Raw genomic sequence first — 26,122 nt, forward strand, 5'->3', positions numbered from 1 at the left:
ATTCTGCTCCGTTCTGCAGGAAAGTCGATCTCATGGAGAGGCTGATCTTGATTGTTTGACTACATAAAGATTCAGACTTTCCTCCCTTTAACTTAATAAGATTAAAGTGTTTTATTATCTTTTGCTCTGAATCTGTTTATGCCTCACTTACTGCAGCCAAATATGCAGAGGTTTAATTTTGCTCTTTCATAGTTTTATAAAAGGACAACAGTCTTTATTAGCACTATGAGCAAAAGAAACCTGTGAGTTCATCGCTTTAAAAAAGAAAGATAGGACTGAGGGAATGAAACACGTGAAGCAAAGCAGCAACAGTAAAGCAAATAAGGGAACATTGAAGGAAGGAGGGAAATTTCTATTTGGAGGTATTCAAATTTGGTTAAATTCAAACTGAGATTAAGTAAAGAGGTTAATGTCACAAACTTTTAGCCCCAACAGATGAACTTTCCACGCTAATCGGACATCTGCTCCAAACACACCTGACCTTTGGTATTTTAATTTCATTTTGCATCCTCAGCACTTGCTTGTTCCCTCCAACGACACATCCGCACGCGCACGCAGAATGACGCATGCACACACACTGTTCATTTGACTTGCCAGGAAAGAAAGACCGCGATCCACTCAAGTAGGTCCCTGGACATGAATCTAAAGACAGTAGGGAGCGTGCAGAGCAATCAAGTGATAAAGCTTATTATCTGAGAAGAGCTATATTCTAAGACTTATTATCTACCAGGAGTTAAATGACTTTCAGGTCCTCAAAGGCCCAATGGCCTGGTTTGACTGCTGGAGAGGAAAAAGAAGAGGTGTTTGGACGAGAAGGGGAAAAAAAATTATGTGAGAGAAGAGAAAGAAGAGGTGAAAAGATGAGAGGAAAAATATGAGGAGAGGAGATGCTTGAAGATAGGAGTGAGAGAGAAGAAGGTGATTCATGGGTGTAGGCAGTTGTTGCTCTGACTTCATGCAGCTACTGTGAAACCAATATTCTGTCGAGGGTTGGCAAATACACTGTACTTCATAAAGCTGCCAGGGGCTGCATTCTTTCTTTGTTAAAACCGCAAAGGTAGCTTAGTGTTGATACTGTACATAGTTTATTGCAGTGGATGCCACAGATGTTGGGAAAGCAAAAATAGATTTGGCGTGTGAATGCTTATGGGAAGAAGGCTGAACTGCAGCTTTACTAAAGGATGAGTTGCATGCTGCAGAAAATGAGAAAACAGCATTTAGAGAAGAGGAACGATTATAAATTCAGCATTTGCTATACGCAATATGTACCATCGTATTTCCATTCACACGCATGTAAAATTGTTTAATTTCAAGTTGAATTTTAATTGTTTTCATGACTAAATTTCTAGCTTTAGTGAAAGTCTTCTCAACTCTATTCATTTTAGATTGTCAGCTAAATATCACAACTATTAATGCAAAATCTACTGAACTCCAGGTCAATTTACCACTCCCAACATTTACTCAGATATTTTTCCAAGACTATAAAGTTTCTATAGATCATGAATAGAATGAGACCTCCATCTTCTGCTAAATATGAAGTGGCATTGTTTTACTGCCCCTACTTCCCAGAATTTTTAAATTGTTACCGAAACAATTTTTGTTCTGCTTATCTAGCGTCCTGTCAGTGACAGCTGTGCTGCAGAGCAAACCCTAGCTTGGACTGTATGGGAACAGGAACAAGAGGAGCTCTGGATTTAGCTCCTGTTTTCATATTTCTCAATAACATCCTTGCACCACCTGTTCTTACCAGAAAACAAAAGACGAACTGCTGTTTATGCAATGTTGGCATTTTCTCTAGCGGATGTCCGTCGGCCACAACATGGAGGATGAAGCCTCCTCTCTGCCTTTCCCTCTGATTCATTCAGATAAATGTTATTTGACCACTTCTGGACAGTGTATTGAACTCTTAGCCTTAGATGGTAAGGGACATTTTATGGGAAAGAATAAAACCACCACAAAAGCAGTTCATACATTCCTAAATCTTACACACTTCATATGAAACATGACACTGAGAAGGTGTCATGTTTCATAAAATGCAACAAATTTCTTCACGTTTAGACCTAAAGACGTAGAGGGAGTATTTGTCGCTGCTACTGGGATTCTCCTGACCTCGGGGGCAACTTGAGGATTTGAAATGTTGCAGCATAGCTTGAGAAATATGGTGACCATAAAGACCGTGACAGTGGTTTAAGACTTCAGTACGTATCTTCCTTCATGTCTACCTTCATGCTCTTGGCCCTGCTTTTATTAACTCTTAGCTCCAGGAAAATTAAATAAATTCATACACGCTAACCCCAAGGGAGTTACTGACTGTCAATAAAATATTAACTGCTCGTAGTTTTAAAGAGGACGTCCTTTTAAACAGTTTGAACTACTTCTTTAAGGGTTTACTGGTTAAAACTTCCAAAACAATTGTGGCAATCACAGAAGGTAAAAATAACTAAATATGGACCTCATAAAAGTCATGGACACAGAGAGCAACCAGAAGTGAGCTCCCAAATAAAATTCCACCTATTATGTGACCTTACACCTGTATAAGGATTTGTCAAAAATACACGGCGAGATGAAACACAAATGCTTAAGAAGTAAAATGTAGTAAAAAAAAAAAATGAGTGTGTTTAACATGAAACATTTTTTTAAACTCTTCCTTTTTATCTTCACATTAAGAACATGCCATGAGATATTTACACCACACTATGACTTTGCTGCGGGAAGCAAATGAACAAGTGTTTCTAATTGCAGTCGGAGGGAAAATGCAATTTCATATGCTTTCTGAGCAGCGATCAGGAAAGTTTCTCTGCACTTAATGGAAAAGCTCTCGAAACAGGAGCTCTAACCATGCCCTTTTCCAAACTACTGTTTAAACACCTTTTAAGGCATTATCAAACTGCAGTATTTAACAGTAGAGGCAGCTTAAAAAATGCTAACAAGCTTGCTGTGAATTAATGTCAGCTCAGCGCCTCTTTAAACATACAATATTGACAAAGCTAATGCAAACTAAGAGCTGTTTAGCTCAGAGTCAAGTGTTTTTCTTCTGTGTAAATGAACTAAGCACTCCTCTGACTAGAAAAGAAAACTTTGCACATCGGTATGAATTGCCTTAAAAGCTACTTAGACAGCAGAGACAACCTATAATATTCCCCCAAGAGTACGGCACCGTGCCGAGCATTTACAATGACTCAAAGAGAACTTGAATCTACAGACAAAAACACAGAGCTACAACAAAATATCCTTGGTTGATTAAGATTATTCTTTATTATGAAGTGCCACAAAATGCTTTGTGATCATTGTGCTTACATTGTCTGAATACTGGCTCAAAAAAACAAACAAAAAAAACTCACAGGAAATTTTCACTCTGGAACAGAGATCCAACCCTCCTGCGTTAAGGTAAGTCAGATATCGCTATACAGCAGTAAAAACGTCTCAATCCAAAGGATTCTTTACAAACCCTCCTGCAATAAATGATTATTTAGGCTATCATCATTCTTTAACTTGGAAATACAAAAGAAGAAAAAGAGAGGTCAAGCTAGTACAAGTTTTATTTTGTATATAATTCTTCTCTACCTGATTTCTAGTTAGTTTCATTGTGCTACTTTCTTTAAAGGTGGAGATGACTACAATGGAAGTACTTAAAGAGGTCAGATCAGGAGCTCACCAGGAGACAGACTCAAGCTGGCAGACGACATAAAGTTTTCCTTCTGCTTAAAACCACTGAAAAGCCTCATGAAACTTTCAGCCAAAACACTCAGAAGACAGAATAGAGTGCAAAGTCTGTCAACCAACACTTTGAGACATTAAAATGGGAAACAGAGTCAGAGGATCATCAGGTGAACTCGATTGCTGCAGTAAAGGTTAGTATGGCTGTTAAAAGTCCTGATTGTTACGTCTCTAGACCTTTGAGTTAAACTAAGAAATATAAAGGCTGCGTTTTTGTTCTGTTTGTATAAATTTTGCTATAAAAACATTTTAATCATCTGAGATGCTGGAACAAAATTTAAAAGGTTGTCTGTATTGTACATGAAAGCTGTTCTAAATTACAAATCGAGAAAAAAAAACACGAAGGGCTTCAAAAAGTCGGTGATCTACGATCGATGTTTTGATCAATTTTAGATGACTGAAGTCCAGATCAAGACCCCAACTGGCTGATTCCCATTCTTATTTTACAAGAAATAACAAAACAATGTTTTCTCTTTCATCAAGATCTCATCAACACTTTTTTCAGCCATTACTGTAGGAGATAAAGAAGTCAGAAGTGTGAGATGTTATCTTCTCACACTTCTGACTAGATTTAGGCTTTTTGCCTTCAGAACATCATTGCAGACACATCTAAATTTATGCAAGGTTTTTCTTCTTTCACTCTTATGACAAGTTAAGAGTCTGTGTAATCTTTAAGACACCCTCCGTCGAAAACATCTCCAAACAGCATCAGTCCTCAGGAAGTGGTGTAATTATCAAAGCTCAGCAATCCACATAGCTAATGTAGTTCCAGACAGATTTGTTATTCCAAATGGCTTTTAATCAGGCACTGTGTGCTTGCATGCATATGGATGCACTCGTTAACGCATTTCTGAATGTTTCTGCTCAAGCTTACAATATGTAGAAACTGTATAGTGTCACAGATTCACATAACAATCTAAAAATGCATGTCTGTGCTCAGTCTGTCTCATGGGAAGCTCCATGAATCTGAATAAAAAAAGAAAAAAAGGGTTTCTGAGCTGCAGAGATCTGGGTTCAGCATCACTGCTGTTGACCACCTACATTAGAAACTAAATGATTTATGGGGTCAGAGCTGATTCAAGTTAACCTGTCTGCAGGTATATCACTCATACAGTGAGCCTACGGTGTGGCCCAGTGGAGGTAAATGGGGGGCCTGCTGCAGAACAATGCAGACTCTGTTCCGTGCAGCTGCAGCATGAAACTGTGAACTGTAATCAGACTGGCCAGTCAAAGTGCAGCCTGCGTCTGTTGTTGAAGAATGCACAGTTAATGTTGTGGAAGCGCTCAGGGGGAGATGGCTGAATAATGCATTGGAGTCAGAGTTGACCTTAGTCTTGCTTCAGCAATGCACCAAACTTTGCCTTGGTTTTTCCAATAAGGCATGCTGAGAGTTACGTGTTGAATCCCAGCTTGGGTTTGTGCAGCTCTTATGGCAAAACTCAGTGTGACTCATTTTGGCTTCCTGCTGAATATCACAGCAAAATTTAATAAGTCTGCCTCAATAAATTAGACTATTTCAAAAAAAAAATATTTCAGTAATTCGGGCTAAAAAGAGAAACAGATTGATTCCATACACTCATATAATTTGGCTGTTTTTGGTCAATTTACATCTGATGAAAACTCAAAATTGTTATTTCCAGAAAATGTTAATGTTACTATTGCGTAGCAACAATAAAAAATATTTGAATACAGGAATATTGAGCTGATTGAGCTATTGATGAGAGTGACTGCCTGCAGAAACAGGAGATTGAAATATCTCTTGATACAAAAACTGTACCCACAGCTCACACTCAGTGAATCTCTCTGACATTCATGAGGGGAATTTAAAATTTAAAATTCTTTAAAAGCTACACATCTCCCTGTTGCTTGGGCTTTACTTTTCTTCCACACTTTTTCCTTCCACTTAACTTCCCATCACTATGCCTGGATTAAGCCCTTTGTGAACTCAATACCTTTAATCACTTAAACTTTTTTCCGAATAATGTCAAGACTCTCTGTGAGTCAGCAGTCTTATTTGTGTAGGTTTCCGAGAAACAACATTTTGACTTTTCATGAGCTCAGCAAATTAACAGAAATGGATGCTTGAAATATATCACTGAGTATATAGCGAATCCATATCATATATGAGTTTTCCTTTCTGAATCAAATTACTGAAATAAATGTACTTTTCCGTGATATCCAGCTTTTAGGAATGCACCTGTCCATCCGTGGAATGGATGATGCAGAAAATTGCCAGGTATGTCACAAGCACACAGCAGTTATCCTACAATAGGCCCCACACCCAGCAGACAGCTGATCCCAGCCTCTCAAAGCCTAAATCCTACATTAGTTCTACTCACTAAGAGGCAGGCAGTGCATAACAAGAAAGAAAAGACGGGACTTTTCTTTTCGTCACTCTAACACTACATTGGCATGATCCCTGATGTCTGCAATGTTAGTATTTTTCAGTTTATGACTATAGGTGAAGTAAAACATACCTGATTCGTCAAACTGCTATACAGTAGTAGGTAATACTTCATAACTTCATCATAAAATTCCATGCATTAGGTGATTATTGCTTTTAAGAGTCCTATGGAGGCTCCAAGAGAAAAATATTGCCCTCGGGTTCTATCTATAGGAATTTTGGCAAAAATTCATAAGCTTTTTTTTTTTTTATGTGGTTGGCATAGGTTTCATTATTTTTCTTTTTTTTTTTTTTGCATGCAATAATGTTAATAAATAAAAAAAGAAGGTAAACAACATAATAGAAAAAAATCGTATGCAAAAAAAGTGACATATGCTTTGGCCTGTAGTGGTAAAAAGACATATCCAGAACTTAAAGTGCAAATAAACAGCATCTGTTGTCGTCAAATCAAGTAGAAATATACAACAAATAATAAAAAGAAACATTACTTAAATAAATAAATACATAAATACATAAATAGTTATTTTTTACCTCAACGGTGGAGAGATTATGGTCACTTGGTGCAGCAGAGCATTATTAATATTCTTCTCATTATTATTACTATTCTTATTACTACTATTCCCCCAAAAGAGCAGAATCAGAATGAAAAAAAAGAACACTTTCACTGCATTTCAGTGCATGGAGAAAACTAGTAGCTATATGTTTGCTATTGTCATTATTCTCGTCATCATCATCATCAATGTTCCAAAATATATGAAGTCATATTATATCTAGATGCCAGGAGGAAGCTGCAGTAATATCAGTGTCTCTGTCCTGAACAGACAGAGAAAAAAGGAGGTGACGTGATTTCAAGGAAGTGCATGCGTCGATCAGTTAAATCCTTAAGTGGGAAAATCTCAAGGAGAAAAATTGTGCTATCTTCATCATATTTGTCATTGTGGACAGGCTCCAAGGGAGAGAAGGGGGGCAATGGGCAGGTGAGGGAGGTAGAAGGAGGGAAAGCAAGGTCGCATTCTGACCAAAAATATACTGTCTGCAGTTTCGTCTTTAAGGATAATGGTAATTTGTGTCTGCGGTTTTGTCCCTCATTTGATCTCTTTGTAGGTTGTCATGCGTCTAATGGGCCTAGAGGGGAGAAGGGGCCTTTGAAGCAGGCAGATTCGTAGTGCTTGTTCAGATAACTCTTGAGAGCGAAGGTCTTGTTGCAGCGTTTGCATTTGAAGTGCTTGAAGGCCGAATGCGTCTGCATGTGGGCGCGCAGGTTCGAGCGGTCCGCGAAGGCCTTCCCGCAGTGGGCGCACCCGAATGGTTTCTCACCGGTGTGAGAGCGCATGTGGCCCTGCAGGAGCCACGGCCGACTGAACGCCTTCCCGCACACGTCACACTTGTGCTTGAGGTCATGAGTGAGCAGGTGCATGGCCATGGCGGGCATGGACACGTACACCTTCCCACAGGTGGGGCACTTCTTTGCCAGCTTGCTGTCGAGCGAACGGTGTGTCTGTTTGTGCCGGCTCAGGTTGGAAGACGTGGCGTAGGTTTTGCCACACTCGTTGCAGGTGTGCCTCTGGACGCTCCGGGGGCTACCGAGGGCTTTCCTTCTCGAACGGCCGTCGGTGATGAAGAAGGCATCGACTGTGTATCCCTCGCTCACTGCGGCGTCGCCGTTGATGTAGCCGTCTGTGATTTCCGAGCCCGGGCTGTCCGGAGACTCTGAGTCGGGGGCACCGTAGTCGCTGTGGATACCGTCATAGAGGGGGTCAGGAGAGGGCACCTTGATGCCGCCATCGCTCTCACCATCATACACGACAGGACTGATGTAGTCACTGATGTAGGCAGCTAAGGTGGGAACAAGAAAATAGTGTCACACCAAAGTAGGAATGATGCACATTAATATTACTGTCCCTGAAGAACTTTGATATGTTTGTTAGACACTAAAGAAAACACATCTTTGCTGTTTTGCTAAGCTATTTATATCCCTTGAACCTTCACGCAGTCATATTACAACTTCAGACTTCAGTGCATTTTATTAGGGCTCCATGTTGCACAGCTATTCTAACAGAATAGCAGCTGTGAGATGGATAGCGAGGTGGTTTATAAAGGTTTTCACAAAAACAGCTCTGAAAACTGTAGCGTGCGTATTCTTACACGTGTTTTTGCTGCATTTATAGCTAATCTTTTGGGTCACCTCTCCAACAGCTTTGCAGATATACAGACTGAAATAGTTGTCCATTTGCAAAATAACTCAAACTGAGTCAGAATGGATGTAGATCATCTGTGAACAGAAAATCACAAATATACCGAACATGTCAATCTAAAATATTACATTGTAACTCTGGCTGTATGTTTTGAGCTATTGCTTTCCTGTAAGGCGAACCTCCACCCCAGTCTCAAGCCTCAAGCAGACTCATAGCTTTTCTTCCAGTATTTCCCTTGATTTTGTTCCAGTCATTTCCCCTTTGCCTCTAAGTAGCTTTTCTGATGTTTCTGGAGAAAAGCTATTTTAGGTCTTGCTGTTTAAAACCCCCAAGACCTTCAAAGTAAAACCCCCAAGACCTTCAAAGTACAAATGAATTAATGCCATAGAAATCACAAGCTAATAGATTTATTTTCTAATTAGGAGAGATTTTGAATTTTCTTTTGGGGGATCAGAGTAATCAATGGTATATGCTAATGCAAGCCACACTGGCTAAGCTTTAATTTACAAAAGTATTTGTAAACCACAAACCATTAAATCCAACTGAAAAACAGTAAAATAAGAGAAAGCAACAGAACAAGTCCAAGGTGTTTGAATTTTTTTGTATGGTGTTATATAACATGGCTGCCTGTTGAGGACAGAGAGGCACGCTGACAAAATCCTTAGCAAAGTGACACAGAACAGCAGTTTAGACGATAAAAATAATACCAATTTATTACCCCACATATGGCTCCTCTGGGACAAAGTGGCGACTAACACATCGGTGATTAAAATCATTAAAGTCCTACAGAGAGTAAGTCATGAAAACCTGAAGTTTCTTAAGCTTGTATGTCTTTACATGCACAGTAATGTCGTTGATTTACAAACTCAAGGTGATTAACCATTGTTATTTCAGAAAATCAAATATTCCTTCCTGTCGTTACATGTGGCAGTAAAACAGCAAGCACTTCATCATGCTCAAACCACAAGCAATCAGACACTCAATAAAAAGCTTAAAATGTTAATGATTATTTAAAAATATAGGGCAGAAGAAACAAACTAACCTGTGATTAATGGCTAGAAGATGCACTTAAGCATTGAAAAAGGCAATATAGGCAATATTAAGTTTTGGAGATTCAAGATTGTGGTAGTAGATAAATGATTATAATTACAGAGTTACAAATATTAACATAATACAGTGTTTGAAAGCATCAGGTGTGAGAGCATGCCTGCACTGACAGCTGCAGTTCTTCGGTATCTGTACTGTAACACTGCCGCAGCAACCAAATTCTGCATAAGTGGTAAAGTGTGAAATCAACGTACAATCAGTGAAACAGCAGTAATTTCAGCATGTGTCAAACATCTGTTTAAAAAAACTACATATATTTGAATTTCCTTTTCATGAGTCGGAGCATCTGTCTCTCCTCGTTGTACACCTGTGACCAGGAGAGGCTGTTTGAAAGGATCCGCAGTGTGAGTCCTGAACTAATTTAGCAATACATCTCCCTTTGGCCCTCAAGAGCTGCAGTTAAAAACACTCTCCCTCTAAAAGATGAATGCACGCAGGCTGACCCTGAACCTGAGGAAAAAGAAGCTGATTTAGCGTGTGAAAACAAGAATCAGCACAGTGGACTGATCCAGGGCGGAACGGGGTTGATGCTACAGTGACCACTGGCTTGCAGTCAGTGCAGCTTCAGTCAGTGCAGTGACCTGTTGGCTTTGTGCTTTTTTGACTTGACAGAAAAATTAAGAACTTTTTCTTAAAACTAATCTTTTTTTCCTGAGTGTCAGAACTGGTTGTGTTCTGCTCTTATTGGAAGCGGATGCAAAAATCACTTGTATTCAGATAAAGCTGGTGAAACATGCATCATTTTGGAATATACAAACATTTCAATTGTGTTTAATGACTACACTCAATGTAGGTAACCTATGTAGGTTACCATATTAAGATGCAGAAGACTGAAAAAATGTTTTCTATCTTGATGAATACAATAAATTGTAAATTACTGTAGATATTTGAAATATCATCCAAAATTTGTATGCATTATATACTGACCCACTATCTTTGAGCGTAGTTGTATTGCTAGTCAATGCTGTTTTGTTTTGCTATATATTTTATTTTTAATTTGAATCTTTGCACATTCATGTGACCCTGAGTATTATTTCATAAAAACATTTTTATATGATGTAAACTGAGTGGAAGTTCAATACATTTCAACTGATTTGACATCAAACCTCTGCAGCCTTGACGAATCAAGTGTCTTACACCGACAATAAGTGGACTCTGTTTAATACACAGTTTATGTGGGCGTTTATTTACATTCACTTGTATTAGGAGGATTAGAAAAAAAAGATTGTTTCAATTTATACCACACTTCTTTTGTAAAAAATGAATCATCCTTTTTAAATTATCCACTACTTTTTTAATTAACACTCTCAATCCCATTAGAAGGTATTACTGTAAGATGAGAAAATGTGTAAAATGTCTAGATGTGTGAATTTATTTTTAGACAGATTTAGGTTACTCTTATATAAATCTACTCTCACTGCACGTCATTGGCAATTCCACGTAAACAATATAACTCTCCTGGAGATCCACTTCATACTCTCATGATTGGGTCTGCTGCAGTGGCGATCCAAATCTTTCCTTCAGGTATTTCTAAACACCAAATGTCCACAAACATCCAGTAAAACTGAATATTAGTTTTGATATTACCGATTTTTGAACTTTTACCTTTTATGTGCCACTATTTAAGTCGTTCCTTGAAATATCTAAACTAAGACAAATTCATGAAAACTCAATCGGTGCAGTCATATTTGGTCAATGTAATCTTGGTTAAACCATAAGAATTTCTTATTCCTCTTAGTGACGTCTATTTATTTTGGTGAAAATAGACATCAAAATGTAATGCTTGTTCAATCGTTGACTGTCTGGTGTTTATAACTTTTTATGTTTTTATTTTGCAAATCATTTTGAACGGCCTTGCTGGTGAAAAGTGCTATACAAATAAACTGGATTGATTGATTAATTGATTGATTGGTTTAGGTGTTCTGTAGGTTACATGGTTGTAAAAATGTTTTGTTCAGTTTTTGTTTGAGTCTCAGGGAGGAAGACAGAAGTAACAAATCCCATGTGGCAAACATATCTGTTTGCATATAATAACAGCAGTTGGCAGTCCCATGTGAATACACACTGATGCCGAGGCAGAACATGGATGGTGTATAAATATAAATAATGAGTCTAAAAGGCATCATGTTCAGACCGAAAGTTTTCCTAAAATGGCCCTGTGTAGTGGGGATGTTTGAAGAAACTGCTTTGAGCTGCTTCAATCAGAAGTAAGAGATTGGAGACAAAAGGTGGCTGAGACAAACTGCGTTAAAAAAAAGCGCCCTAGTGTCAAACCAGGCAGGTTAGGTTTGTTAACCTTGACATTAAAAAGCCGTTTTTGCTTTAGAAGCACAGGATTGGTGGTATAGACCATGCAACAATCTGTTATTGATTCCCAGCTGGAGATAAAGCAGTTTATTCTGTGTCACACACACTTAACGTATGTGGGCAGGTTTGCAGTTTTCATTTGGTTCAAAAAAATCAGCTTCGTTGTCATGATTGTAGCAAAAGCCAGATTTGTCAAGAAACCGAAACGTGACGATTAAGCCAAATGTTTACAAGATTCAATATATTTAATGCCAAATGTCTCATTTTATAAACAACATTTCTGCTCTTTACCTGCAAAAGAGAGTTAGGACTTATCTGGAAAACAGGCTGCAAATGTCGAGTAAATGTTTCTGCTTCAGACATTCTTTGTAAAATTGTTAAATAAATGCTTTTCCTAGAATTGCGTCTCCTTGGGTGCAATACTTACATGGCTGCAAAAGACTAGGGAATTACACATGAATGAAAAAAAAATCTGAAAACTAGGTCACACTTCTTAAAACCATTAAGTAAGCAGAGTAATATTTAAAATTCTGCATTTTCTGACATTTATTTAATTTGTTATGCCTTAACCGGTTAAATTAAAAAAGGCTACATCAATTCTCTGTTTTAAAATGTTGTCCTTATGTGACAGTTTAATATAATGGCTGTTGTTGCAGGTAAGGAGTGAATCATCCAGAGCGAGAAAACCAGCGTGCAAAAAAAAAAAAAAAATCTGCCAACACTGCAAAAATAGAGCAGTAACACCTGGTGCACGGAAACGGTGTAGAGCGTGTCAGAGGATCAGCCTCCGGTAAGGTCAGTTTAATATACAATCTTGTCTGATAACAGCAGTGGCTTTGGAGAAAATCGTTGCATTGTTAAATGTAAACTACTAAATTGCTGGTTAAGCTGTTCATGTTGCACCTGTTGTAGTGTATCAGTGTGTCTGAGGTGGAAATCAAACAGATTTAAAGATGAATAAATGCCCTTTTTTTAATCTGATTGTTTTCTGCAACCTCCAGGACACCAAAGAGGCGATTCTGACACATCTCCATTCAAGCATGTCTGAAAATGGTGCATTTTACTTTCACAGAAGAGGGGAAAGTAAAAGCACATTGGCTCTCCTTGTCTTTTTTTTTTTTTTTTTTTTTTTTGTCGTTACTTATTATTCTGCGTGGGAGCAAGAAGGTCCCAGCTGAGCATTAGGAAGGATCAGTGAAGCATGCGAGAAGCTCTTGATTGAGTTAATTTCACAAGTGACCTTTACGCAGCCCAACTCTAAGAGAAGAACAAATGCTACAGGATCAAATCCAGTGAAGAATGTTTTACATTTTGCAGGAAAAACGCTTCAATTGTCGAGTTCTCAGTGTTTTTGCTGTCCATTGCAGCATCTGCTCGTCTGATCTCTCCCAGTCTCGTGGAGCTTAAATCTCTTACAGGCTACTGTGTAATCTAACTTTGATATATTTTCAATAGCTGATTGAGGGAATGAGACATAAGTAAGTGTTAATGACCATATGATAACTCTGCGCTGTCTGAGGTCGTTCCCTAATAATTGATTGCAGACTGTCCCACTACAACACCCACTTTATTGAAGGGTTTGAAAAAGAACCAGACTGAAAGTGTGGCTAGCTATAAAAACATGACATGAAAATGATGACATTAGAAAATGTCCCACTAGATGAAATGAATGCAGTAAAACGCATCACTGTGGCCACACACCCACCAGCCATAACATTATGACCACTGACAGGAGAGGAGAGACACATCCATCAGTTCTCCATTAACGTATCTGCATAAAAACTGCATTAAAAAAATTGCATTTTGTTTAAACTGAAACATTAAAAAAATAAATGATGTGTTCTCAAAAACGATGTGTTAAATTCTGAGTCATGGCGTCTCTGAAAGTCCAGATCTTGTGGGTATTTCTCTAAACAGATTCCTAATTAACGGCCCAGTGGGGCCAGTGGTGAAACGAAGGGGGGACATAGTTTGCAATGGCCTCCCCTGAAATTTGTTTCCCCCAGTACAAATTATGATTTAGTTCTACAATTTTAGCCGGGGTGAGTTGCAGCATGGTCTTATTTACTTTAGTATTTAGTATTATGTTGTACTTCTAGATCCCTCCTGGTATAACATCACATTCCCCCGCCTACCTGTACATGACATCATAACACTTCTGCTTCCTCACCACCAGCCTCACACAGACTGACACCCTCATTCGAGACTCCATACATGAACGCCCGCGCGTACACACACAGCAGATTTAACACTCTGCTGTTCCCATAATTAACATTTCCGTTTATAGCCACTCAACCTGTCCATATTTGCCTTTGTTAATTTGTTTACAGCTGGTAAATTTCCATCTGATTCTCTGCCTGAGGTTTTACACAAACAGTGCTGCTGTACAGTTTGTTGAGGTGTTTGCTGATAACTGCTCTGTGTGCCTTTAGCTAACCTCCTAGGGAAAAGCACAGTATTTAAAACTCGAACTGAAAAGAAATGTTATGGCTTTAGGTTTTGCTGTGCTGACTCTGTACTATGAATGCCCTTTCCCATTAGGCAATCTCTTTAAAAACTTTGTGGAAGTGCCTCTTTGAAGGCAATGCAAACTGCACTTGTGCTCCTATCACCAGGGAAAGCTGAGCTCCCAAGAGACACAAGAAGACGTCCAGATTTGTCATATTTTATGGTTGACTGCAATCAAAGATCAACCTGCCTGTAGAGGTTTCTCTGTGCTCTTATAGGGTAGATTTGCACAGCCTTGCATCCCTTAAAGTGGATCGCTCTGGTGTTTTGTTTTTTTTAATATTATCATTATTATTGTCTAACTATTATTTATACAGATTGTCTCATTGAGATCCACAATCCCATATACAAGAGACCTGTTTTAATGAAACAAACAAAAAATACAAACACAGCAACAAAACAACTTATTAAGAAATTTGAGTCAAATAAGCTGATTAAAAAAAAACTAGCTAAAACCAAGAACAAATTTGATAAGAAAACCATCTTTTTTTTTTTATTTAATTTAATTTTATTTTTAGAAGTTTCAATTGTCCTCTGCTATTAAAGAGTCCTGCAGAAGGAGAGATCTTTCTTTAGGGTCTTAATAAAACCAGACAGGAGTTTTTAAAGCTGCTGTAGTTTGAATTGCTGAGAAAGTTGATGATGCAGTTCGTTGTGCATGGCGCTGCATACCAGCCAGGTTGCCCGCACTGGCTATCATGTCACGCTTGCAGCTCAGATAAACTTTATATCTGACATGCTGGTCGGTCTGTGCGTGGATTTCAGCTTCGTTTAACCCGCAGCTCTGACGTGCTCGGCTCTGGTGAAGGTTTAAAACAATCACAGAAAGAAGAAAACCTTCAAGACCCAACAGGTAAATCCACCTCTTTGTCTCATGCATTATGGACCAGCAGCCTCAGCACAGAAACATGCCCCCTCCTCTCCCGACCGCGTCCCTCTCCTCCTCCTCCTCCTCCTCACTGGGATCGGTCTGTATCCGAGACACCTGTAAGTCCCGCGCTGTGTCGGCAGCCTGACCTACCTTTGTCATGCAGCCGCAGGCTGAGGTCTGTCCTGTGCCGGTAGGCGTGTTCCAACTCCGCCCCGGTGGAGAAATCGTCCAGTTTCACCTTTTTCACCAGGAAAGACCTTGGCATGATGGTGAGAGACACCGGCACGCACGCGAGCACGCACGCTCCCACAAACACAACGCACACGCGGACGCAGCGGTACACACACGCGCGCGCACACTCTCGCGGATGCAAAGCCCCTCGCCGACGGCCTGGCCAGCGTGGCGATCCGGTCCGTCCGAGCGATTGTCTTCAGGTTGTGGCGGGGAGCCGAGCTGCCGAATTATCCGGTCAAAAAGAGTTCTTGCTCTGCTTGAGTGTCTCTGCCCGGCCCGGTCCAGTCCTCTCGCAGGAATGGGAGTAAATGCAACTTCAGCACCGGACAGCTCCCACCGTAGGGAGGAAGAGGAGGAAGAGGAGGAGGAGGAGGAGGAAAAGAAGGAGGAGGAGGAGGAAGAGGAGGAAGGGGGGGGGTGCCTCGTGCTTTTTGCGCTCGCGGACAAACGGAAGACTGAAGGCTCTCGAGCAATAATGAAATTTAAAAAATAAGTATAAAAGGCGATGGAAGACACCTCGCAAAGCCCGGGCCTCTTTAAACAAGAAATGGAGGAGGAAGAAGGGAAGGACGAGGGAGGGATGCGAAGAAAAACAGAGATTTAAAAAAAAAATGGAATAATAACTTCGAATGCTTTTATGTATATATATATAAAAAATGCCTCTTTTACGAAAAAAAAAGTCCTTTATATCCCTTCAAGTAAAAAAAAATGTACAAAAAGGGACTCCGATGAATCAACAGATCCCCTCTTTCTCTCTCTGGATCCCTCTCTCTTCACTCTCTTCCCCTCGCCTCTCTCTCTCTCTCTCTCTCTCTCTCTCTCTCTTCTGCTGCTGCTTCGAGCTGTTCCCGCGAGTGTACCGTCTCGCGATCAGCTGTTGGCATTTATACGGAGAGAGAGAGAGAGAGAGAGAGAGAGAGAGAGAGAGAGAGAGAGGGAGATGGACGGATGGATAGACACAAGGGTGGAGAGAGTGCTTAATTTAATCCATCCCGTATCCCCTGGGAGCGGCGACTGGCCCGGATGATTTATTGAAGCTGTTATCACCCCCTCTTTCTCTTTCTTTCTCTGTCTTTCACTCTCCTTCGCTCTCCTTCTCTTCATTGCGTTGTGTGTGTTAGACAGAGAGAGAGAGAGAGAGAGAGAGAGAGAGAGAGAGAGGCAAGACGCCATGTTTTGTGGAGATAAGAATGGAAATTATTTTTTCAAGCTTTTCGTCGACTTGATTTAGCTATCTCAACGTGAAACATGCTTTTTAAAGATTGTTCCATTGTTCACAATGTTTTTGGGACTCATATTTCTTTTTCTACTACTAAGCTTATTTCTAGTTATTTTTTTTTCTATTTTTTCTGTGATGACAAGGATTTTAAAGGGGGGGGTATTAACTGCTGCTGAGAGCTTAGTAATTATCATTAATGTAGCCCTGAAGGCAAAAAGGGAGCAGACCAAATGGAGTGTTTTACAGTAGCCTAACCACCGGATTAATATGGAGGTAGGGCATATCAGCTCCAGGGTCACATTGGGTTCACTTGCAACTGTTTCTGATTTTTATGTGGGAAAAAATGTAATGTAATGTAACACTGAATGCACTTTGTCAGAATTACTGTTCTCATCAACTTTTCTGTTCCCTATTGAGTCTATAATGGGAATAAAAATAGGCCTCAAATTTGCATTTGATTAGGTTTAATGTACAGCATACACCCTTATGGATTAACTTTAATTTTAAAAAAAGAAAGAAAGAAAAGCATTGGGCTAGGCTTGCTAGGATACGTGTCTTTGATTGGTTTTCTTAGGACCCACAAATACACAAGAGGTTAAAGAGTTACCATCAAACATTACGCCCAATATGACACATACTGCTATGAAATACTTTAATGCTTGAATTTTACTGCTGCATTAGATTTTCACAGTTGTGCCATTTCACAAACACTTGTATCAAATGAGATATTGTTGGAGGAACATTGATCATGATTTCTAATCATCGATGTCAAACATCTTAGTATTGGTGGGGGACCGTTATGTTTTTATGTCATATCATCAACTCTTGTTGTACAAAGAAATTACATAAAGGCTCCTTGGTTCTTTCTGCATCAAGTTTATATTTTTCCCCCTGCTTAAGGTTATCTCTCTGGGTACTCCGACTTCCTCCCACAGCCCAAAAACATGAGTAAAAAGTCAACTAAATCATCTAAAAATACAATGATGTATGTGGTCACCAGCCAGCTTTTGCATTAATCATTGAGAAGGTTAGAAATCATTTTCAACATCTTAATATATTATTAAAAAGCTAAAGAAAAACAGAAATGTTTTTCAGCACACACACTCCATTTGCTCCAGTATTTTTCTTTTACCTCTTTCATTTTAAATTGAAAATAAACTTCATTGAATGAAAATAATAAATCTTTATTATAAAAGCCAGAAAGTTTTATTTAAAGGCCATTAGTGCACTGGATATTTTATTATCAAAATAGTTTGATGCTCTGACATTGAAAATCAGTGCAATTGTACAGAAAACACATTCTTTATATTACTGATATGTAATATTATTGCAGTTGTTGCCACCTAACATTCTGGAGCACTGCAAATCTGGAGTCTGCACGTACCGTACTAGAAGTAGGTTACACTAAATAGGCACTTTTTAGTGAAATTGCGAACAAGTTCTCCCAAATAAGCACTTTATAGCAATTCACTGAATTATTCCCTGAAGGTTTTCTCAGTCTTCTAGACCTCAGTTTATGTCAACAAATTCTTTAACTAAGATAATGCGAGCCAACTGCTATTACAAGATATTTGCATTTCCCTCTTTGCTCCAAATTATTTACATTTTCAGACCAGAGCCTTCTTTCCTAAAGGAGCCCCTGCTGCTGCTTGCAGCGACAAGGCTTGAGTACTTGTGAAACTTTGAAATCTGCAGCATCTGTCCTTTCTGTGTGATGACTGTGTACAACGTCTAGCCTTAACAAGCTGACTGAGCTCTGTGAGCTATGCAAGCTACGTGCAAGCTCAAATCCCTTAGGCCGCTCAAATATTTGCGCAACACCCCTTTCCTAATTCAAAGTTCTGCCAAACAAAAATTATTCAGTAATGGCTCATAAAATGTTAAAGTGAAAAAATAATATTCATACAACCTTTTGCATGAATGTGTTTTTAAATAATCACTGAAATCTGCCACAAACACATTCAAAGTTAATTGATAATTTGGCTTTTCACACACGTTTTCACAATTTTGCATCTTGCGCTCATTTGCACAATTTTCCAGATATTTTGTGTATCAACGTTATTAAAACTCTTGATGCTTCATAGCATTGCTACACCCGCTGCAATGACAATAATTAAGCATCTAGTTGTAGTGCAAACAGAAACATATGTTGCTTGTAAGTTGTTTTACATGCTTTAGTCACATCTGTCTCAGGGGAAACTTTTTTTTTTTTTAATCTGCTGCTTCAGTATTGAAATAAATAATCGTGATCTTTTCCAGGGCGACAGATGGAAACGGACAGCAGAGATGTCAGGTTGAAGAAGCACAATGAAGATGATCTGCAGAGAAAAGAAGGTGAGTTTATTTAGCTGGAAGGGAAGACGAGAAAGGTGATAATGATAAAGACGAGCTCACTGAGGCATTATTTGAATGACACAAATCTGATGCATCAATATTTGGCAGCAGAGGATTTGTATGTAATGTTTTGCTGAAGTTAATTTGCTTCGCCGTTACACTTTCCGTGTTTCTATAAATTATGGCCAACGTGACAGGTAGAAAATGTGTGTTCAATGTTTTCCATGACACATCAAGACTGGGAGAGATTTGCGTCTGCGTGTGCGTGTGTGTGTGTGTGTGTGTGTGTGTCTGTTCCTACCCGTCCATCTGTTGTTCTTAATCAGGAGAAGAGCAGATGAGTCCCGTCACCTGGAGACTGGCTCAGGGAGGTCCAATTAAACACACAAACACGCACAACTGGCTCGACGCGCAACACACAAATGCCTTTACAGCAACTGCCAGTTGACTAAGATAACCCCCAACATTAACAACATATTTCATCATCATTACAGCCTGTGTGGATACACATTTACAGCCCGACAGGCATACACATGGAGAGAGATCACACATGGTTAGTAAAAATATGAGACATCAGACACATTTATGTTTATTAGAGATTTGAAAGCAGTGAATGGCAACCCGTAACATTCTTTTTTTTCACACATTTTATTTCACAAACCGTTCTGATTTCAAATATCGACAATATAAAACTTGACTTTTGGCATTTTGAAAATTATTTTCAATGGGTTGAAAATGAGAGCATGTCTCTATGGGTTTCTGCATCAAATGGAGCAAACACTAAAGATAAAAGTAACAACATTTTACTGCAGCACACATGAGTGTGAACGGAAGCCAAAATGGAAAGTCTCAGATGCTGTCATCATCACACTTCAGTATCACCACATTTTATTTTGGGGACACATGCGAGACTTTTTTTCGTCCTTGTGAGAAAATCTGTAATGAGAAGTTTGTCTGTCTATATGCTATGTTTTGCAACAAAATTCTAAGGTTTTTATGACTGTTTTTTATGAGTCTCCAAATTTTTAGTAGGTGTTCTGAGAAACTAGTTGCTGAAAACCAGTACATGTGCAGATGGAGGAACTTTTACTGGTCAGTGAGGAATTTAAATGTTCTGTCTTTTTTCCAGTCTGTCAAAAGCAACATCTGAACAAACAGGTCACACTGCAACACCACTCTGTGGTGAGAGTGCCGTCATTGAAAAGAAAACGAATTTGCTATATTTTTAAACGTATATATTATATGTAGACAATGCTATTAACTTATTCTTAAATGTTGTAGAAATCAAGACTATTAGGACCCATAAAATAAATTTTGATCAATGTGACATAAGCGATTAATAATATAGGAAATAGTGGAGAGTTGGACATAATCATATGCACAGACGTACAAAAGCATTTGCAAACGGTTCAAAGAAATAAGCACAAGTGACACAATGACTTGAAGACAAAACTGATTGGATTTCAGTTCTGATCTGAGAAATGCACCAAGCAACTGAGAAAGACTGTGAATCACAGCATTATGGATGGGAGATGTGGAGCTTAGACACATCCTTCAAAAGACATGTAAGCCAAATGTTTCACATTGATGTTAATTTTGTTTTCCACTTTAATTTTAACGTAAATGGTGCCCTCATACTGTGTATGGGACTTTATTTTTCTTTTCTTCAAGTTGAGCAGATTTGTGTTTAGAAATCGCTCAGGTCTTCTACAACCTCTTTGTACTGAAACTGGAGCAGTAACACAATGTTGATCTTATTAATAATGGGGACAGATTATTCTTCCAATCACCTTCTAAACAGATATTTTAATGTGTCCACCCTCCTGTAAGCTAACTACTTTGTGATTATACATTTAGCAGCTGACCGGCCTTGACGTGGCATTGGTCTGTAATTGTGCGTGTAGCATGTTTGCGTGGTCTGGTGTGTGTCTATATGTGTGTACTTGTTAATATCTCATGATTGGCTGTGAAACCTGAAAGGACACCAACTTACAGGGACGTCCTTGAAATATAAGTTCCACATTATTTTACTGATAGGACAGCAAGAGAAAGAATGTTGTGATTTGCTTGATTCAAGGTCTCCTCAGTCCGAACACATGAACATTTATATTTTTCCAATGAAATAATACATAATCTTGCCAAAATGATAGCCTTTTATCGCACTTTGCTTTTGATGTATTCTTCACACACTACCTTCAGAGACCTGTGAATGTCTGCTCTTCTCAAATGTCTTATTCTTTTAAAGAAGCTAGAATATTACTTTTGATCTTATATTGATGAAAACAAGTTGTTTTTTTGTTGAAATTGTGTTCGCATTTCAGCCAGGAGTGAGCATGTGTGTCGGGAAAACACAATTAGTTTCAGCACAACACACTGTTTCTCAATAAAGCAAAACATTGCACATGTAGCCTGGAAAGTCAGAATGTATTTCTGTCTCTTCCTCCCTCTTTGCCTCTCATTTGGTCTTTTAGTGAAGGTGAGGCTTTGTTCTGTCCTAAAGCCGTTCTGTCGCAGTAACGCTAAATATTGCTGAGCAGCTCTTCTCATCAGGCACACACACACACACACACACACACACACACACACACACACACACGAGCACCCAAAGATGCAAGCACACACGCATACACACATGCAGACTTGCAGACACATGCAGAAGTGCTGGGCTAGGGGAGAAATGTGGCCTGTTTCTTTGCAGTTTTTGATGACTCTCGCTGTACTGGGTGAAACAGAATGCAGCTTACATTAGCACAAGATAGAGTGTCCCAAAATGAGAGGAGAGGAGAGGAGGAGAGAGGAGGAGAGGGAGAGGGGAGAGGAGAGGAGAGGAGAGGAGAGGAGAGAGGAGAGGAGGAGAGAGGAGAGAGAGGAGGAGAGAGGAGAGGAGAGGAGAGGAGAGGAGAGGAGAGGAGAGGAGAGAGGAGAGGAGAGGGAGGAGAGAGAGGAGGAGAGAGAGGAGAGGAGGAGGAGGAGAGGAGGAGAGGAGGAGGAGGGGAGAGAGAGAGGAGAGGAGAGGAGAGGAGAGGAGAGGTTTTCAATATTTTTCTAAATAATTTTAAATCTCTCCTTGTTTATTTAGAAAGCCATAACATCAGAGCTGCATGGTGTTTAGACACTGCTACACCTTCAGAAATGTTACTTTATACCAATATGAGTAAATGTGTTCAGTCAGTGTAAAGCATTTCAACTAGTAGTTCAACAGCTGCTCCACTTTTCAATTTCTTTCTCTGAGAGTAAAGATCAAATGGGCCTTTAATTATGATTCACAAGGAATAGAAACTGGGAAAAACAATTAGCCTCATTCTGCCGACAGTAATAGTGTCTTTATTTTATCATCTGGAAAATCAGTAAACATATATTTTGTTCATTAAATCTTTTTTCACAAGATATCGTAAAAACCAGTGCTCCAAACAGTCTGAAAATGTCCTTTCTGTTTCTTTTTTGAAATGTCAAACTGTAACTTAAAATCAGTAATGCTGCTATTAAAATGTACGATAAAGAAATGCAAGATCAGTCGATCGATCACATTTAGCGTCATTTTATCACTTGTATAATGGAATTCGATGAAATGAAAGTGTTTCTCTAAAACATTTAGTGCATCACAGTGGAAATGCACAGAACAGGTGTAACATGTAAATGAAGTTAAGATGTTAAGATCTCAGTCTTAACAGGAGTTCAGCATATCGACATGTTGAGGCAGAAAGATGGGCAAGTCTAGTGCGTCTGCTTCCGTTGTTGTGATATCGTTTACTTGACGGAAGGACATCAAAAAGTGAGAAGAATCTCTAACAATGTTCAAAGTCCTACTCCTGAAGTAACTCTGAAATAGATTCCGGAGTAAGAGACACTCCAATTACCCTCTCAGCTGCCTTCAATATCCTCCTCAGGCCCGTCTTGTCTACAGTATTGGAACTGTGATTGTGAGATTTACAGAACCAGCTTTTTTGCTTGTTAGGCTTTTATTGTTGTATATATATATTCATTCTGGCACAGCCATTGTGGCTGCCTGGATGAGAAAACACCATGTGCAATGTGATTTGCCTCTTTGACTCATCCCATAATAAATGCCTAAACCATGAGTCTCCTCTTTCAGTCCTTGACAGACACGTCTCTGTTCCACTTGAATGAAATGAATAGATCATGAGAGTCCTCTCCAGAGCTTGATGACATGTTGAGGAGTTAATTCAGCCATCTGATTCTGGTGTGATGGATAAGGGATTCATGTAAAAACTGGAAGATGGTGTCTGTGAAGACGACTTACCTGGACCGACAAACTACTTTTGAGATGCGATGCTTATTCTTGGACATATTTACAAATGACCGCCCAGATCCTGTTTTTGCAAACATATAATTTTCATCTTACGCTTTTCTTAGCAAAGTGCATTCATTTTGGTTCAAATTGGTTTGTTGAATATCTTAATGAGTTTAACTCCACTCCGTCTTAGGATCTTTTTGAAAATGAAGACTAACTTGTTATTAGAAAAGTGTGTCTAATAAAGTGTCTTGTGAGACCAGATGTACGCTCAATTTTAGAGAACCAGCTGTGGTGCAGATCCAAACTTCTCAGTTGTTGTGAAAAAAGCTCTGGTGTGACTACTCTCTTTATTTTTCACCGTGTGCTTCCCTAAACTCTTTCTGACCCACAATACTACTGTAAGAGATATTTCTTTTCCGCTCTCTATCTCGGGGTAATTGTGTGAATCAGGACAGATTGCATTTACTCAGACAGTTGAGTGGCGAGCTGGCAGGGTAATAAATGGCCCGAAAAACCGATACAACTGTGATTCCTTTCACCACTGAAATAAGAGAAAAAAAAAAACATAAAAAAAATCATTACCTGCCTCAGACAAGCCTATTCCATAATGTCACATGTGATCAAAAGATACTTATTTTAGAAACACGTGGTGGGACGGAGAAAAAGAAAAAACAACCAAAGGGCTCAGAGACAGAGAGAAGACTCAAGTGAAGGAGCTGCACTGCTGATAACAGGTTTCTCTTGTTCTTCAGATTTCCCTCATTATTAAGTCATTTTAAACATGCAGCCGAGAGAATAAAGATGCAAAAAACAAGAATTAAATCCTTTTAGTGGATCATTGAGATTTTATGTCTCTTTCAATAACAAACTACAAAAGATTCTTAAAAAGAAATTATGTGATGAAATAAATGAAATGGTATTTCTTTAAATACCAGAATTGACCTAATATGGAGTATATGAACATTTCCATGGTAACTTTATGAGTAGACGTGTATTTTTATTTTTATTTTTTTTCAGCTTTGGGTTAAATGCAAGTATTGGCTTTGAAACAGACGTTATTTATTTAGCTTCCTTTCATGTTCGGTACAAAGGCAGCCGTCGCAGCATCAAGTTGATGTTTCTAGGGTTCGTTTGTTCCAGGATTGGATCACATCACAACAAAGTGTGTTTGTGTCACAGCAAACAAAGCCCTTCAAATCACAGCAGTTTTGACAGAGCTTATGAGTGAGAATGAAAGTTGGGTTTTTAATCAATAATATACTGAACTAAAATCAGCAAAGATTAAAAAAAAATTCTAAATTTATTGTGTGAAGTTCTTAAAAATATTATGAATAATTATAATATGTGTTTCGTTCAGTATGAGCTTTCTGAGAAATCCCGTGAATATATTCCACAAGTTCAGGTTTTCAATGTTTACTTTGGCTTTATTTCCTGTGTTTCTTTAGCAACTAAATCTGATTTTTTTTCTCCATTTCTTGCTTGCTGCAGCAACTTCTTCACAACAGAGCCTGCTGTGAACTGACAGGCTAGTTAGCATGGCGGCTAATGATGACAGATAAGCACTTTTTCTCTAACGGTGAATCATTTCTCCACCTTTAGCATATTGAGCAGCATATACACAAGCATGACTGACAGAGCTAAGACCCTCCTATTGGCTCTGACTGGTTGCATTTCGGCTGTTTTCAGTAAGACTCCAGGCAGAGGAGTTTGATTTTGTTCACACCACTAAACTCGTCTTCTTCAGTCGGAGTTGAACAGCCTCAGAGCTACTTAATCTTCCTCAGCCTCTGTTTTCTTGTTGCTTTTCAAAACTTGTTAAAAAGCTATGTATTAGTCACTTTGCAGTGTTAAGAAAGTAAAAAAGAAGCGGCTCTTGGTCCGTAAATCACGACATTCAAAATAAAATGCTTTCCAATGCAACCAATGCTTTTTTCTCCTGTTCTGGTTTCGGCCAGAGTGTGATTTACCAAATAGCTCTGAAGAGCTTTCTTCTTCTGATGTCTGAAGTTAGAATCTGGGGTTCCTTAGACAGTAATCTGTGGGAACTTTTTATATGTTTGCCCTCATCCAGACACTCCTAAATCGACTTTTCTAATGTTTCCAGCTACTTGCGTTGCACATTACTTGTTTTTATTGCTCCCAAATGGTCAAATTATTGTTTGCTGCCGATTTGTGGTCTTAACTTAGAACAGTACAAACCACAACTGAGAAACATACTTCAGTTTGTTGAAATACCTTTCCTTACACACAATGCTTCAGTGACACAATGTTAACTCTCAATACACTAAATCAGAGTAGTTTCTCATATATGAAAAAAGAAAATGAGGCAGGATTGTGCAGGTTTTACGGTGGCAGGGGGTTCTTCTCACTTCTTTCTTCTGTTTGAGTGTTTCTCCAATATATACCAGAGGTTTCATCCCTTTGTTGCCTCCACGCCAATATTGCTTCTCATATGGTTTTTTCATCGTTCGCAAGCAGTCAGTCAGACGTACACATGTTCACACACACACGCAGACATGATTACAGAAAGACAAAACTAGCCAGCAGATAAACACACGCACACACACACACACACACTCCACTCCATCCTGTATGTTTTTAACCCTGAGGCTCTGCTGCAGCTCCAGCAGCTGCCTGATGTTCCATCAGCAGGACAACACATTACTATTCCAGCACGGCCGTTCAACGGCTTTAATGCTGTGTCAATACAGTTAAATCTACTTTATTTGGCCCCTGAAGGGCAAATAGTTTACAAACACACTTTTATTAGGACGAAATGAAATGAACTTCAAATGAACTCATCACAAAATCATACTTTTCCTCCTATATAATGTGCCTTTTTTTATTTTTAAGCCTTTGCCCATTTCTAGATTTCAATTTTATGAGGTCTATCTGACAACATTATAGACCTGGCTGTGAATCAGCATCCATGACATATATATTACTTGACTGTGCATTTGATGTTTTAAGA

The 26,122-nt window shown here is 39.0% G+C and overlaps 1 protein-coding gene and 1 long non-coding RNA gene across 2 annotated transcripts in view; one reads left to right on the forward strand and one right to left on the reverse strand.

Moving 5' to 3' along the window:
- Positions 1-3,229: 3,229 nt before the first annotated feature.
- On the reverse strand, positions 3,230-16,180 carry LOC129371459 (transcriptional repressor scratch 1-like). Its single transcript, XM_055048053.1, has 2 exons — positions 15,260-16,180; positions 3,230-7,957 (listed from the first exon to the last, which is right to left on the reverse strand). The coding sequence occupies exons 1-2, from the start codon at positions 15,372-15,374 to the stop codon at positions 7,230-7,232; spliced, it is 843 nt and encodes a 280-aa protein (XP_054904028.1). The 5' UTR covers positions 15,375-16,180; the 3' UTR covers positions 3,230-7,229.
- Positions 16,181-18,804: 2,624 nt separating this feature from the next.
- The window catches only part of LOC129371434 (uncharacterized), a 42,964-nt gene continuing 35,646 nt past the window's right edge, over positions 18,805-26,122 (forward strand). Inside the window, exon 1 of the long non-coding RNA XR_008607147.1 lies at positions 18,805-18,896. This is a non-coding gene — a long non-coding RNA (uncharacterized LOC129371434). The remainder of the gene's footprint in view (positions 18,897-26,122) is intronic.

This window comes from Poeciliopsis prolifica, unplaced genomic scaffold (assembly GCF_027474105.1).
Source record: "Poeciliopsis prolifica strain line A6 unplaced genomic scaffold, Auburn_PproV2 SCAFFOLD026, whole genome shotgun sequence".
NCBI lineage: Eukaryota > Metazoa > Chordata > Actinopteri > Cyprinodontiformes > Poeciliidae > Poeciliopsis > Poeciliopsis prolifica.